At 44.2% G+C, this 13922-nt stretch overlaps 1 protein-coding gene across 1 annotated transcript; it reads left to right on the top strand.

Annotated features, from left to right (window-relative positions):
• pros1 (protein S) lies at nt 1-12856 on the top strand. Its single transcript, XM_012873497.3, has 14 exons — nt 1-279; nt 802-959; nt 2479-2503; nt 2592-2675; nt 2765-2887; nt 3018-3143; nt 6747-6875; nt 6989-7229; nt 9434-9620; nt 9789-9953; nt 10051-10219; nt 10865-11001; nt 11093-11321; nt 12024-12856. Exons 1-14 carry the CDS (start codon nt 201-203, stop codon nt 12200-12202), a joined length of 2031 nt encoding a protein of 676 aa, XP_012728951.2. The 5' UTR covers nt 1-200; the 3' UTR covers nt 12203-12856.
• Nucleotides 12857-13922: the final 1066 nt, after the last annotated feature.

Here is a 13922-nt window from a genome sequence, read left to right as displayed (position 1 = left end):
GTTGAGCAAACAAAAGCCCGAGAGCGTCAGCAGCGCCGCTGCCTCCCTCCCTCCCTCCCTCTCTCTCTCTTTTCCTCACAAAAACACTTTCGGGAAGAATAAAGTGTGTTTTTTTTCCCCCATTCCTCTCGCCGACCTGCGCTCGGCCAGTGTTTACCCGGAGCCAAGCCGTGGCCTGCAGCTGGAAGAACGGCCCGACCATGAGGAGGCAGAAGCGGGCTCCTGGGACACCCTGGGCTTGTCTCCTATTACTGGTGACGCTCGCCGACGCTCACCGATGTAAGTACGACCGAGGCTGCGCTTTGCCTGTCGGGGTGCCTTAAAACTCAAACTGGGGCCCCAGACCGAGCTCCCCGGCGTGGTTTCTGGACTTTTACATCACAAAAAATGGAGATAATCAGAGGAGAGAGGGAGGGAGGGGGGGTTGTCAGGACTCTGTTATGCACCGTCAAACAAAAAGCCTGGACAACATGAGCCGCTTACAACAACTGAGGGGGGCTATTTCTGGGAAATAAGGGCTTTCGCAATCAGCTCTTTTCATGCCAGCTCAATTAGGTTAGTCCAAAAATAAAGAAAAAAATAATAAAAAAGCAACAACACATGGGCCATCTTTCATGAGGGAAGAGAGGAGCTGCATTCCTGCAGGGATCAGTCAGGCTTTGTTGTGTGGCTGTGCTGCATTAATCACAAGTGGGGAACCTGCAAATCAGTAAATCGGTGCAGCTCCTATAAAGAATCTGTGGCTGCATGGAGTTTGCTTTGTTTTTGTTGTTGTTTTTTAAAGTTGAGTGTCTGTGTTAGTCCTTAGCCAGAACACAGCTTCCCAGTTCCTGAGCAGGCACCGGAGGGCCAACTCTCTGTTTGAGGAGAGCAAGAAGGGCAACCTGGAGAGGGAGTGCATCGAGGAGGTGTGCAACAAGGAGGAGGCCAGAGAGATCTTCGAGAACCACCCAGAGACGGTGAGGACCCCCACCCCCCCCCCGCGGGTTCGACGTCCCTGCATTGGCAGGACGTCTCAGGTTGTAAAAACCAGCTTCAGCAGAAGATGAGGATCAGCAGGACCGTGAGACGATGCAAAGCAAGAGGCTTTACATCCTGTTAACTTATTTATCTAGATGGTGAATTTGCAGATCAGGCTGTTATGCATACAAAATGTGTGAAAGTCTTTACAAATGAACAGAGAAGCTCAAGTTCACCTCTTCAAATTTCCGTTTAAGGGATTCTTTTTAAGTTTCCTTAATAGAAACTAAAAGGATTAACACAATTACCACATTGACAAAAAGGCCATCAGCATCTCGTTCAGCTTCTGGTTGACCAGACCTGAACTGGTAGTCATGTTTCACTCTCCTACTAGTGCTTCTCGCAGAGTCCTCTCGATTTATTGGCCCAGTCGTTTATGTCAAGATGCCCTGGTATTTCAAAGAATCTGTAAAAGGGTGTACACTTAGAAGGCTCCATGGGGCCTTCGGCAGCGAAAACGGCCCACAGCTTCATGCTTGCTCCACCGTACAATAGAGCTCAGAGTGCTTTTCCGCCTTGCTGCAAGCCAGACCCAGCTAAAGCCAAAGAGTTTAGTCATCTGACCAAATGTACATGGTTTCAGTCAGAGTCCCGGCAGAATCTAGCAAACTTCTCACAGTGACGTTTGTGATAACAGGACAGAAAAAGCTTTTTCCGGGTATAGACCTAAACAACCAGTTGACTGTGTAGCATCTAATGGCTGTTATGGAGACATTGTTGATAGGGTTATGATAAATATCCCCTTATTATCCTACAAAGAAAACCACACAAACACAAGTTTAGACTTTTTTTATAGAAGAGGGCAGAGGAAAAACCCAAACGGAGAACTTCACTCCCTGACAGTCTGGGATCATCTGCGTTGAGCCACCTCTTTCTCTCTGCCTTTATTATCAAACTTCAAAGAAGGGACAGGAGGGGTCATAAGTTTATAACATGGGGGTTTGCACACAAGTAGAGGAGCAAGTTTGTTGGGGGTGGTGATCAGTCACCTGCAACACTCACATCTGGATAAGGCAAGGCATTCCTTATCTGAGAGAACCATTTGTTCTCCCTGTCTGAAGTTAAAAACAACAGAACCTTCCTGAAAGCAAACTCTTAAAACAGACTAAATGCCTATAACTTAATGAAAATAAAATGATTACATTCACATTTCTCGAACAGTGGTGATGACCGCGGAGCCGCTCTGTCTTGCATCCTGGTCCACCTTGTATTTACTTACCAGGGAAACAAGGGGTCATTGAATATTAATTAGATGTTTCTAGAAACTCGTTCACCACTACCTACTGAAAGTTTCCTGAAAGAAAAATAGAATCCAACCCGATGCTATTTAAATAATTCATTCTGCAGAACAGCAACTTTCGGTTTATATTGGAGACTTTTTTTTAAATTGTGTAATGAAATATCTAACGTTTGTCAATCTGTTGTATTTATTTTTTTATGTGATTTGTTTTTTTGCAGGAATACTTCTACCCCAAATATGTCTGTAAGTTAGCTATTTTTCTTCTCTTTTTTTTGCTGCGTTTCAGCACCTTTTGTGCCTCCTGGCTCATGAGTACCACTTCTTCTTGCAGTGTGCTTGGGTTCCCACCGCGTCGGCATCAACAACCACAACTCCGGCTCCAACATCCCCCCTGACCTTCGAACCTGCGTGACGGGTGAGAGGCTGATATTTTATTGAAGGCTCTTGTTTTCGCTGTGTGTGCCGCCGTCATTCCCCCCGGTGGGTTTGTGTGTCCTGAATCAGAGATCAGCAACCAGTGTACGCCGTTCCCGTGCTACAAGGAGGGCTCGGAGCGCTGCGTGGACGGCCAGGCCTCCTATACCTGTGTTTGTAAGCCGGGCTGGAAGGGGCTGCGCTGTGAGGATGGTCAGTTCTCATCAGTCATTTAAAAAAAAAAAATTGCCCGAGCTTTTACTATAACAGGGCGTTTAGACTTCGAGTGAAAAGTCTTAAACCCTTCTAGTGACTGAACATTGATTGGTGCTGGTTTCTGCAGACATCGACGAGTGCACAGATCCTGAGTTTCCCGCAGGATGCAACCAAAAGTGTCACAACATTCCAGGTAGTTTTCTCTGCTTGTGTGAGGAAGGCTTCTTCATCAATGACAACATCAACTGCGTTGGTAAGAGCTTGATATGTTGTATGATGGCCTAATGGGGTCTGTGATTCTAATGACTTCTGACTGTTTTTTTCCTACTCTGTGGTAAAAAAATAGAAAATATTCTGCACAACAGCTGAGCACACAGACAGCTTGTTTTTCTGTCTGATACTTTTTCTTGGTATTTATTCATGTGTATAGCTGAACCCTTCATGCCTGAAATCCCAAACTCTGCTCCCCACAGCTGTTGCCCCAGGGAGCACACTATTTGTTATTCCAGACCCGACGGACCGACTGATTGGCCGAAAACACCAACACACCCTAATAATGCTTAGCTATGTGAAGCAGCGTCCCATCTTTTGTCCACTTGTACCATCTCCTGCTTTATTTTCAAATTTTTTTTTTTTTGTGGGCAGCTCAGTGTTTATCTTTGAGCGTTGTCCAGTACAAAGTCTTCACAAACATGGACTCAGCTTGTTTGATGAATTGGCTTTCTGTTTTCATTTGACGGGGCATGGTGGAGGGAGGAAGCTGCTCCGCTGCTGCATTTCGTGACTCTGTGTGTTGTGTAGAGTATATATATATAATCAATGTGTCAGGAATAATAATTTTAGGGTGTGCTCGTGGCGCAGCGGGTAGTGCGACCCATACATGGAGGCCTTTAGTCCTTGACGCAGTTGACCTGAGTTTGAATCTGACCCATGGTCCTTTGCCGCATGTCTCTCCCCCTCTTCCACCCCATTCCTGTCAGCCTACTGTGATAAAAAAGCGAGCCACTAGAGCTGTGAAAGATCCCTAAAAAAAAGGAATAATAATTTTACATTAGGTGTTTTTTTTCGGTGCATAGAATGTCAGACGACCTCCTTAAAAATAAAAGTTAGCAGTCACCTCTAATTTTTATATTTTAAAGGTCTCTGACATCATCTAATATATACAGATATAAGCCTTTCTTAGCTTTTATATCAGCTTGTGTGTTAATAGACTTGATTCCCCAGGTAAAGCGTCTTGGGACGTTTAGACTGATTCCCATGAAAACAGCAAAGCTTTCCATCTGTTCAATTGAACTACCTGTAAGAAAAACGTTCAAAGACTCACCAAAGAAGAATATTTGTATGGCTAAAGGCTAATCGCAAAGCAGGGAAATGCTTTTTGGCTTATTGCAGCTTGTCAGGAACCAGAGGTCAGGGCACAGGGTCAGTCACGATGAGGTTAAGGCCCCTTCTTAAGGGCCCAGCTGTAGCAGTTTAAACATCAGACCCTCTGAGCTACTATGGCTTTGGAGAAGATTTACCGTAAAAGAGTCGGAAATCTACATGAGGTATTTATTAATCTAGAAGCATAAGGGATCCTGTTTTACAGTGTCTTGCAAAAGGGTTCATACCATTTAAAGCTTTTCAACATTCTCACAAGTAAAAATCTTAAAAGTGTGACGTGCGTTTGTAATCACGTCAGTCATGAGCCGATACTTAACAGGACCACCTGATGCTTCGAGTCCCTGAGGGTATGTCCGCCAGCTTTGCCCATGCTGGAGTGCATTTTTCCCCCCATTATTCTCTACAACATAGGTCAAGCTCAGTCAGTTTGGCTGGATAATGTGGGCTTTTTGTAGACTCTGTACTTTGAGCTACCCATTACAACACGTGAGTATGCTATGATCTAGTTTGATCCACAGCAGCTCTGGCTGTATGTTTAGGGTCATTGGCTTGCTGAAAGGTAGACCTCTGTCCCAGTCTCAGGTCCTTTGATGCCTCTAGCAGTGTTCCTTCCAAGACTAGCCTCTATTGCGCTCCATCTTATCTTCTCATCAACTCCGACCAGCTTACTTGTCCTTGCTGAAGAAAAGCTCACATGATTATGCTGCCTCCACCCTGTGTGCAGTGTTAGTTTTTTCCCCACACAGTCTTCTCTGACCAGAGCAGCGACTTCAACATGTTTGTCATCTCCCCTGCATGCTTGTGGCAAACTACTAAGAAGACATAGAGTAACTTGCATGCTTCCTAAATGGCCATATTTGGCTATTGGCCGTCCTGTCAGCAGGTTCTCAGATCGTAGCTGTGGATCCTGCATCTCCTCCAGAGTTACAGTTCTACACGTGGCTCCTTCTTTGAACCACGCTCTCCTATGTTTCAGATTTTTATCCATCCATTCATCCGTCATCTTCCGCTTATCCGGGGTTGTGTCACGGGGGTAGCAGCTTCAGTAGGGAGACCCAGACGTCGCTCTCCCCGGCCACTTAGGCCAGCTCCTCCGGGGGAACCCCGAGGCGCTCCCAGGCCAGCAGGGAGACATAGTCTCTCCAGCGTGTCCTGGGTCTTCCCCTGGGTCTCCTCCCGGTGGGACGTGCCCGTAACACCTCACCAGGGAGGCGTCCAGGAGGCATCCTGACCAGATGCCCGAGCCACCTCAACTGGCTCCTCTCGACGTGGAGGAGCAGCGGCTCTACTCTGAGTCCTCCCCGGATGACTGAGCTCCTCACCCTATCTCTAAGGGAGAGCCCAGACACACTACGGAGAAAACTCATTTCAGCCGCTTGTATCCGGGATCTCGTTCTTTCGGTCACGACCCAAAGCTCGTGACCATAGATGAGGGTAGGAACGTAGATCGACCGGTAAATCGAGAGCTTCGCCTTTTGGCTCAGCTCTCTCTTCACCACAACGGATCGGTACAGCGCCCGCTTCACAGCAGACGCTGCACCAATCCACCTGTCGATCTCCCGCTCCATCTTCCCCTCATTCGTGAACAAGACCCCAAGATACTTGAACTCCTCCACTAGGGGCAGCACATCCTCCCCAACCCGGAGAAGGCGCTCTACCCTTTTCCGGTTCAAGACCATGGTCTCGGATTTGAAGGCACTGATTTTCATCCCGGCCGCTTCGCACTCGGCTGCGAACCGCTCCAGTGAGAGCTGTAGATCACATCCTGATGAAGCCAATAGGACCACGTCATCCGCGAATAGCAGAGACGCAATCCTAAGGCCACCAAAACGGATCCCCTCAACACCTTGGCTGCGCCTAGAAATTCTGTCCATAAAAGTTATGAACAGAATCGGTGACAAAGGGCAGCCTTGGCGGAGTCCAACTCTCACCAGAAACGAGTCCGACTTACAGCCAGCAATGCGGACCAGACTCTGACACCGGTCGTACAGAGACCTGACAGCCCTTATTAAAGGGTCCGGTACTCCATACTCCCGGAGTAACCCCCACAGGATCCCCCGGGGGACACGGTCGAATGCCTTCTCCAGATCCACAAAGCACATGTAGACTGGTTGGGCAAACTCCCATGCCCCCTCAAGAATCCTGCTGAGGGTGTAGAGCTGATCCAGTGTTCCACGGCCAGGACGAAAACCACACTGCTCTTCCTGATTTACCAGATTATTATTGGTAAAACAAATACATTTAAAAGCCTGCATCCCTTTCCTTTCAATTCACAGCTATTTGCTCACTGTTTTGGGCTGTTAAATAAAATGAACTGAAATTTGTAGTTGTTACCTGACAAGACGTACAAAAGTTCAACGCTATTTTAGAAGACATCGTATATATTTGCCTTCTCTTGTAAACCTTGTCGATATTTCTGAAGCAGTTCACATTTTGATCTCTGACGAGGGTCTGTTGTCATATTTCTCTCTAGATGTCAATGAGTGCCTGTTGTACCCCAGTATTTGTGAACAGCCAGCCAAATGTGTCAACACGCCAGGCATGTATGAGTGCCGGTGTCCCGTGGGATTTAAATACAACTTCACCTCAAGGACCTGCAATGGTGAGACATTCTGCGTTATTCCCAAGAAAATCTGCCGTCATTTTTGATTCTGCGACATATTTCACCAAGAAATCCGAACGTCTTTTAAAACCCTCCCTCTCTCACTGCTGCAGATATTGACGAGTGCGAGATGCACGCGTGTGTCGGGACCTGTCAAAACACGGTGGGCAGCTACACGTGCCACTGCGACGGGCGTCAGGGTTTGCAGCTGGCTGCGGACGAGCGACACTGTGAGAGCATCCCTGTTTGCGTGGACCTGAAGGACGATAAACACCCCGAGATGCTTTACCTGGGGGAGCAGTTTGCGGGCTTTCCAGTCATCTACCTGCGCTTTCGCCTTCCTGAGAACACAAAGTAAGGTTTTGAACATACCCAACCAGCCACAGATGGGTGTTGCTACTGTTGGAGTTTCAAAAGATGTTTCATAATTTTCCTGATTTGGTGAACGTTTTTTGAGACTGGAGTGTCTTTTACACAGGAAACAAAATTAAATCCCCTAACCCTGACCGAGCAAAGTGAGCTGTAGCCTCTGGGTTTTGTCACAGTGTCTTTAACTGTGTTTGTTGCAAATTGTGTGTTTTTTTGTCATCTGTAAATCCTGGTTGTTTTAGGGAACCTTGAATTCTAATACCTGTTCTGTTCTTCCAGAGTGTTTGTACTTTCCTTTGTCGGGTCATACACAATCACTTAAATTTGGTTTCTTGATTCAGTTCTGAATAATTTTGTTTGTTATTGGTTTATTTGTGGAATTTGTGATTTAACAAAAAAGTTTTTTAAGAATCAAGACTCTTTATTCTCATTATGCAGCCATAATGAAATGTTAATAAGACGTTGGCTCTGAATGCACACATAACACACAGACAAATCAAAAATGAGCCTGACTCTCGTCAGATGGATGTAGTTCCGCCGAGCCCCACACTGCCCCACCCATCCATCAGTAATCGTTGCTACTGGGAGGGATTTCAATACCACATAAAATGAAAAGATAAAAGTCAAGATCGGCGGGCAGGATTTTCGTAGATGTGACATATCAGAGAAGCAAATGTTTGGATTCAGACAACAATGGCTTTTGTTAGTGGAAAAAATGTTTTCGCCCTTCTCCCGACCAGGTATGGCAAAAGCCTCTTCTCTGTCATCCTTAATGAGTGGCTTATTCAGTGATATGCAAGGCAAGGCAAGGCAAATTTATTTAGCACATTTCATTACTGAGTCAATGCAAAGTGCTTTACATGATTAAAACATTGGGAAAATAAAACAGAATACAAGCAAGCAGGAATGAAATGCAAGGATTTGTGATAAGGCCTCTCCTTCTGAAATACATTTCCAGTGGAGCAATCCCATCTAGTTGAAGTTAGGTTAATCAAAAATACCAATGGAAAAACAAAGAATGAGCCTTCGAAGAGAAATGCAAATGCAAAAACACAATATGAAAAAAGCTTAATTTAGGTTTAACCAGTACAGCAGGGGAGAGAATTTGCAGAGAGGGTAACATAAAGTACAATTATTATTAGCTAATACTACATATTCAGATAATAATGAGATGTTCAAGTTAAAAACAAAATAAGAAAAACAGCAGTCGATTGTTAACTGTTCAATTTGCATGAATGTACCAAACAAGCACTCCATGAGAATCTAAAAAGTGTGCAGATAGTCATTAGCATATTATAGGGCAGGGGAATAAATCCATTTATTCGATTAATTGAAATTTACAATTTTTTAAGATTACATTTTTTTGGAAAATCAGGATTTTAATTTCCCAATACATGTATTGGGCTTCCATAAAGAGAATAGCATACAATGCTGAATATATAATTAGGAAAATATATTGTCAAAATACGAAACTTCTTTTTTTTACCATAATACAAGGAACTTTAATTTACTGATGTACTTGGAAGTGGTTCAAACAGTGCGTTGCCTGTGTGGGAGGGATCAGTGGCAATGTGTCCGGCCCTTTTTTGGACTGGTGCAGCATAAACTGAGTCCAGCTCTTGTAGATGGCATCTTACAATCCTTTTTGCTGTCTTCACAACTTGAGCTAAATCCTTTTGGGTTGGGTTGTGTCAGTACACTGTGAATCTTTGCTGACTATTGGCAGCTAAGCCCTAACTAAGTTAGTTAAGCTTTCGAAAGCCCCGTTTTACACATTGACGAGGATGGCAACATAAGCATTTACACTTTCTACACATTTGGAAATGAATTGGGCTGAAAATTGGACCCCTGATTGTATAGTCTGCAGGTTACATAATGATCCAGCATTAATTTTCCATATATGTTGGATATATGAACCATAAAGCCATTTTTGAGCTAAAATCTACCACAGATGTCCAAATAGGTTTGAAAAACATGTAATCATTCTTAAGTAACGTAGATAACTTATGTTAGTTCTTATCTTATTACCCTCAGTTATTCAGTAACATAAATCACATAAAACAGGAGCCTATAAGGGATGCTGAAGAAACTGATGCAATGCCTTAATCTATCCAAAGTGACAGTCGGGGTTTCTATAGGATCAGTGTGTAAAGTTGTTTTATTTGTGCATTTGTTTGTTGTCTTGACAGATTTGCTGCTGAATTTGACTTCCGAACTTTTGACCCAGAGGGAGTTGTTCTGTATGCCGAGTCTTCCCCCAACTCGTGGTTCATGTTGGGGCTGAGGGCTGGCCGCATTGAAGTCCAGTTTAAAAACCAGCACACCTACAAGGTTACAAGCGGAGGAAAAGCCATCAATGACGGACAGTGGCATGTGGTAAGGAAGTGCCGCAGATCACTGATTCGCTGCAGACAAAAAAAAGCTGCAGGCTGCTCAAGTCTTGATCCGGACGCTAAACCGATTAAAGATGTTCTGCTCCGAATGCTGTCATCCCGCAGCAAAGTGACCAAAAGTGTTGAGATGTCTTTGGTTTGTGATACGCAGATCTCGGTGGACGAGCTGGAAAACAGCATCAGCGTTAAGATCAGCAAGGAGGCTGTGATGAGCATCAACAGCCCCGAGAATCTCTTCACTTCAGTCAACGGCAAACTGGAGACCAAAGTCTACATCGCTGGGCTGCCGAACCGCACCGACACGGTCATGAAGGCTGTAAGCCCCTCCAATCCCACCAGACAAATTTCCCTCGCTGGGCGAAACGGATGTGTTTGACACGTGAAACCCGAGCTGCTCTCTGCTGCCCTCTCAGATCAATCCCCGACTGGACGGCTGCATCCGTGGCTGGAACCTGATGAACCAGGGGGCGTCCGGCGTCAAAGAGGTCATTCACGAGAAGGAGAGCAAACACTGCTTCGTGTACGTGGAGAGAGGCTCTTTCTTCTCAGGGGCCGGACTGGCACACTTCAACATAGACTACAGTGAGTAAGTTAAGTCATGCTTTATTAATCCCTGTGGGAAAGCTTTGAAAGCGTGCTTGAATAATCAAAGGGGACTGAAAGTAGACCTGAACATGCTGTCTTGGTTTTGAGACATTTTTTACCAAACACGTTTCACACAGGAGGGGAAAAGAAGCGTACAGAGGAAACCCAACTGTAAAACTGTAAAATCCCATATAAAAACAAACAAAAACTACAGGTCGTTGATAATACCGCGACTCTGTGGAGCTTCACTTTTCAAACGGCTCATCCCTCGGTTTCTTTGATCTCTGAAAGCGTATTTTAGAAGACCTGCTTCACGTTAACATGATTTAGGCTTCAATCATTTCTACTGACTAATCGGCTGCTAATCGTCTAATTAAAACACATCCCAAATTGAGATTTAATGAGGTGCGAGGCCACAAAGTCCCGTGAATTCGTTAAAAATAACATTTCAAAGCAAGTTTTGCTGATTAACCACAAGTGGATAAAAAGGCCAAAATTTTGCTTTGCCAAGGCATGTAGCAACTGAGCAATCTGTAAGTTGTAGATAATTTCAGGGTCTTTATCACAACCTGAAAATATGTTGGAATTTGAAGGTGGCAGTTTCATTTTAACAGTAATCATGTGTTTCCTGCGCATAAATAGGTGATGCCAGCAGCTGGAAGGTGGACGTAACGATAAACATCCGTCCGTCCAGCAGCACGGGTGTCCTCTTTGCTCTTGTCTACAACAACACTGTCCCCCTCTCAGTCGCCGTGGTAACAAAGGAGGAAGACGACGCAGTGGGTTTCGTCGACACTAATATCGGAAACACGCTCATCTTCACCCTCCGGGATCGAACTTTTGTGACGTTATTTGCACTTAAATCTCCAGGACCTACAAGTGTTCCTGGACGGCGTCTGTGTGGCCACGCTGGACTCGCTGATGCTCTGTTACCCCGATCGGCTGATGGTGCGGCTGAACGTGACGCCGACGGACATCCAGATCTCTGCCAACTCCTCCACTGTTAGCTACGTAAACCCTGAGGCCCTGCAGAAGGCACTGGGGCGCCTTAACGCCACCATGCAGAACCCCGTAGCAACGTACATTGGTGGGATACCAGGTTAGTGAAAAGAACGAGAATTAAAACTTCGTCTGCAGGTTTAATCAAAGACCAGACCTGAATCTAAAGGAAAAAAAAATGGCCGCATTAGTGGACCTTTTAAAGCTTACACACGCCAACCTCAGGGTGGGGCTATAGCGCTTTCAGGATGAGACAGTCTCCATAGAATATGTTAATGACATCACAGGAGGGACAAAACGGTACGAAGAGTACAAGTGAGCAGCTTTGAAAGAAAAAACCTGATTAAAAACATGTAGATAAAGGAGGAAAATTGTGACGAATACAAACAATTTTGTTATGCCTTTATGTGATGTCACAAGAAGGGACATACGAGCAAGGAAGCTTGTTTTTGGGAGGGTATCATTTATGTTGATTAGATGACATTTTACAACAGAATACAAAGAAAACTGTACATGAGTTGTGCATAATTTATATAAGGTGACCTTATGTGCACTAAAGGCACCTTTTAAATAAAATGTATCATTATTATGAAATGTATTATGAATAAAACCTTTTTTCTGATATTATTTCAGACTCAATTTTTTCCTCTTTAGATTAGGTAGGGCTACCCAGAATATTTCAAGGTTCCTAATGCCAGAAGTTTGAGATAGATTTACAATTACAGGCCAAAGGTTTTAAAGTCTTCGCTGATATTTTATGCCTATTTAAATTATGTTTATTTAAAACTCTCTTGTGTTTCAGACGACGTCCCGTTGCCCGCCACCCCGGTGTCAGCCTTTTACCACGGCTGCATGGACATCACCGTAAACGGCGTGCAGCTGGACTTTGACGAAGCTCTGAGCAAACACAACAGCATCAAGTCTCATTCCTGTCCTCCTGTCAGTGACCCAGAACGCCCAGATGTACCCCGGCCTGCATAGGAAGTGACCTCAATTAGCAAACTATGATTAAATAAAGCCCTCGAGTTTGCCAGCGCCCCCGCCTGGGACGCCTTCTTGGGACAGGTTGGATAGAAAGTGGGGTTTTTTACGTTTTTGTCTTTCATCCATGCCGTCTTAACTTTGTCCACTATTTTTTTTTGTTTGTGGTTTGTTTTAGCTTCAACTAAAGCTGCTGGGCATTACGTTGCAGCAGTTGTTGTTTTTTTGCCAATAAATGTACAATCTTCAAAGACACTTTGACAGAAAGAGTTCAGCTCTGCGGCACCGGTGTGTATTGAACAACAGGTGGTTGCCTGTGTGTGTAGATGAATAAACAAATGGTCGCTGTTGGCCAGGCTCTGCTAGTACCTGCGTCCCCGTCCTTGCTGCAGTCACATTCCTGTCTGTATCTGTCTCAGAGGAAGAGGCTGAGCCTGGAGGCCTCTGGCACGGTCTTGTTGCACGTGTTTCTTTGAATCAACATTGCTGGTTTGGGTCGCACAGTTATTATCTAAACCTTTGGTGTCTAGCTTGTTCTGTAGTTATTCTGGGTTCACAATTTCACTGTGTATATAAAAGACAAACCAAGTAGTTCTTTCAGAAGTATTATTGTTTTTGCGACGTTTGTTTTAATAAAACTGAATTAAAGCAGTGCTTCTTACGTTTTATTGCTTTTGTCCCCCCTTGACTTGGGCATAAAAAAAAACGCCATACAAGAGGACTTTCATAGTTTGTGAAGCTGCAGAATATAATCTCTTTAAAAAATATGATGCATGTTTTTTCTAGTATCTTATTTTGTGTCGTATGTTCTGTAGCTGAGCAGATTTCCAGTCCATTGAACACACCTTGAGCCAAACCTTTTCCCGTCTTTCCCTCTGTAACTACTACAAAAACCTGTTCCACCAGGCACGGTTTTCCTATGACAGTAAGTGATTTATTTATTTTTTTAATTTATTTGCAGACATGTCTGCAGACAGGACCGGCCCAAGGCAGAATTTAATCATCTGCTCCACATCTAGTTGAGCCCATCACAACACCAACAAGCTTGGTAGTTTTCATGTTGTGCCCTTAGCACACTTGGTTTGTAGGTCACTAAAAAGTCAACAATTAAACAGACTGGATAAAAGGATTGAATTTTTCATTTGGTCTAGCTGTACCGAGTTTCAATGCAGACTCAATAGACTCAGGAAGGTGAGACCCGTTTAACCGGATGCGCTTTTAAGAACAAACAGAAGATTGTTGCTTACCGAATGATTAAATTTAAGGTGCCATGTGCAGCATATATGGCCAACCTAAATAGCTATTGAACTATAAATGGTTTTACTGTGCATATTTACAACTAACATATGCGTCAGATCTTTTAATTCGTGAATAAATGTCAATTTCTAAGAATTGTTATTTCTTTCAAATTTGCAAATTTATTAGTAAGTACCTTTTTAATAACTGAACAGGTTCTCTGAAGTCCTGAATTTTAATTTGTATAACAATTCAGACACTTTTTAGGGGCCTCCTTCTGATTTAGAGACCCTAAGGAGTAGATCTGCATTGTTTAGGGCCGGCTCTATACCCAACAACAGTTTTCTTAGACTTTGTGAGCCATACTTTAATTCCGTTTATTAATTTCACACATAAGAAATACCTCTACATCAGGTGAATTATATCCTTCATAGATACCTTCTGTGCAATCTGTACATATTTTACAAGTGAAAGTTACTTATGT

Source organism: Fundulus heteroclitus, chromosome 4 (assembly GCF_011125445.2).
Source record: "Fundulus heteroclitus isolate FHET01 chromosome 4, MU-UCD_Fhet_4.1, whole genome shotgun sequence".
Taxonomy (NCBI): domain Eukaryota; kingdom Metazoa; phylum Chordata; class Actinopteri; order Cyprinodontiformes; family Fundulidae; genus Fundulus; species Fundulus heteroclitus.
This window is presented reverse-complemented; position numbering and strand designations above follow the sequence as displayed.

Coding starts and splice junctions, on each gene's coding strand:
- pros1 (XM_012873497.3), top strand. CDS start 201: ATGAGGAGGCAGAAGCGGGCTCCTGGGACACCCTGGGCTTGTCTCCTA. Junction 11,002..11,092: donor CAAAGGAGGAAGACGACGCA/GTGGGTTTCGTC, acceptor TTAAATCTCCAG/GACCTACAAGTGTTCCTGGA. Junction 11,322..12,023: donor GTACATTGGTGGGATACCAG/GTTAGTGAAAAG, acceptor CTTGTGTTTCAG/ACGACGTCCCGTTGCCCGCC.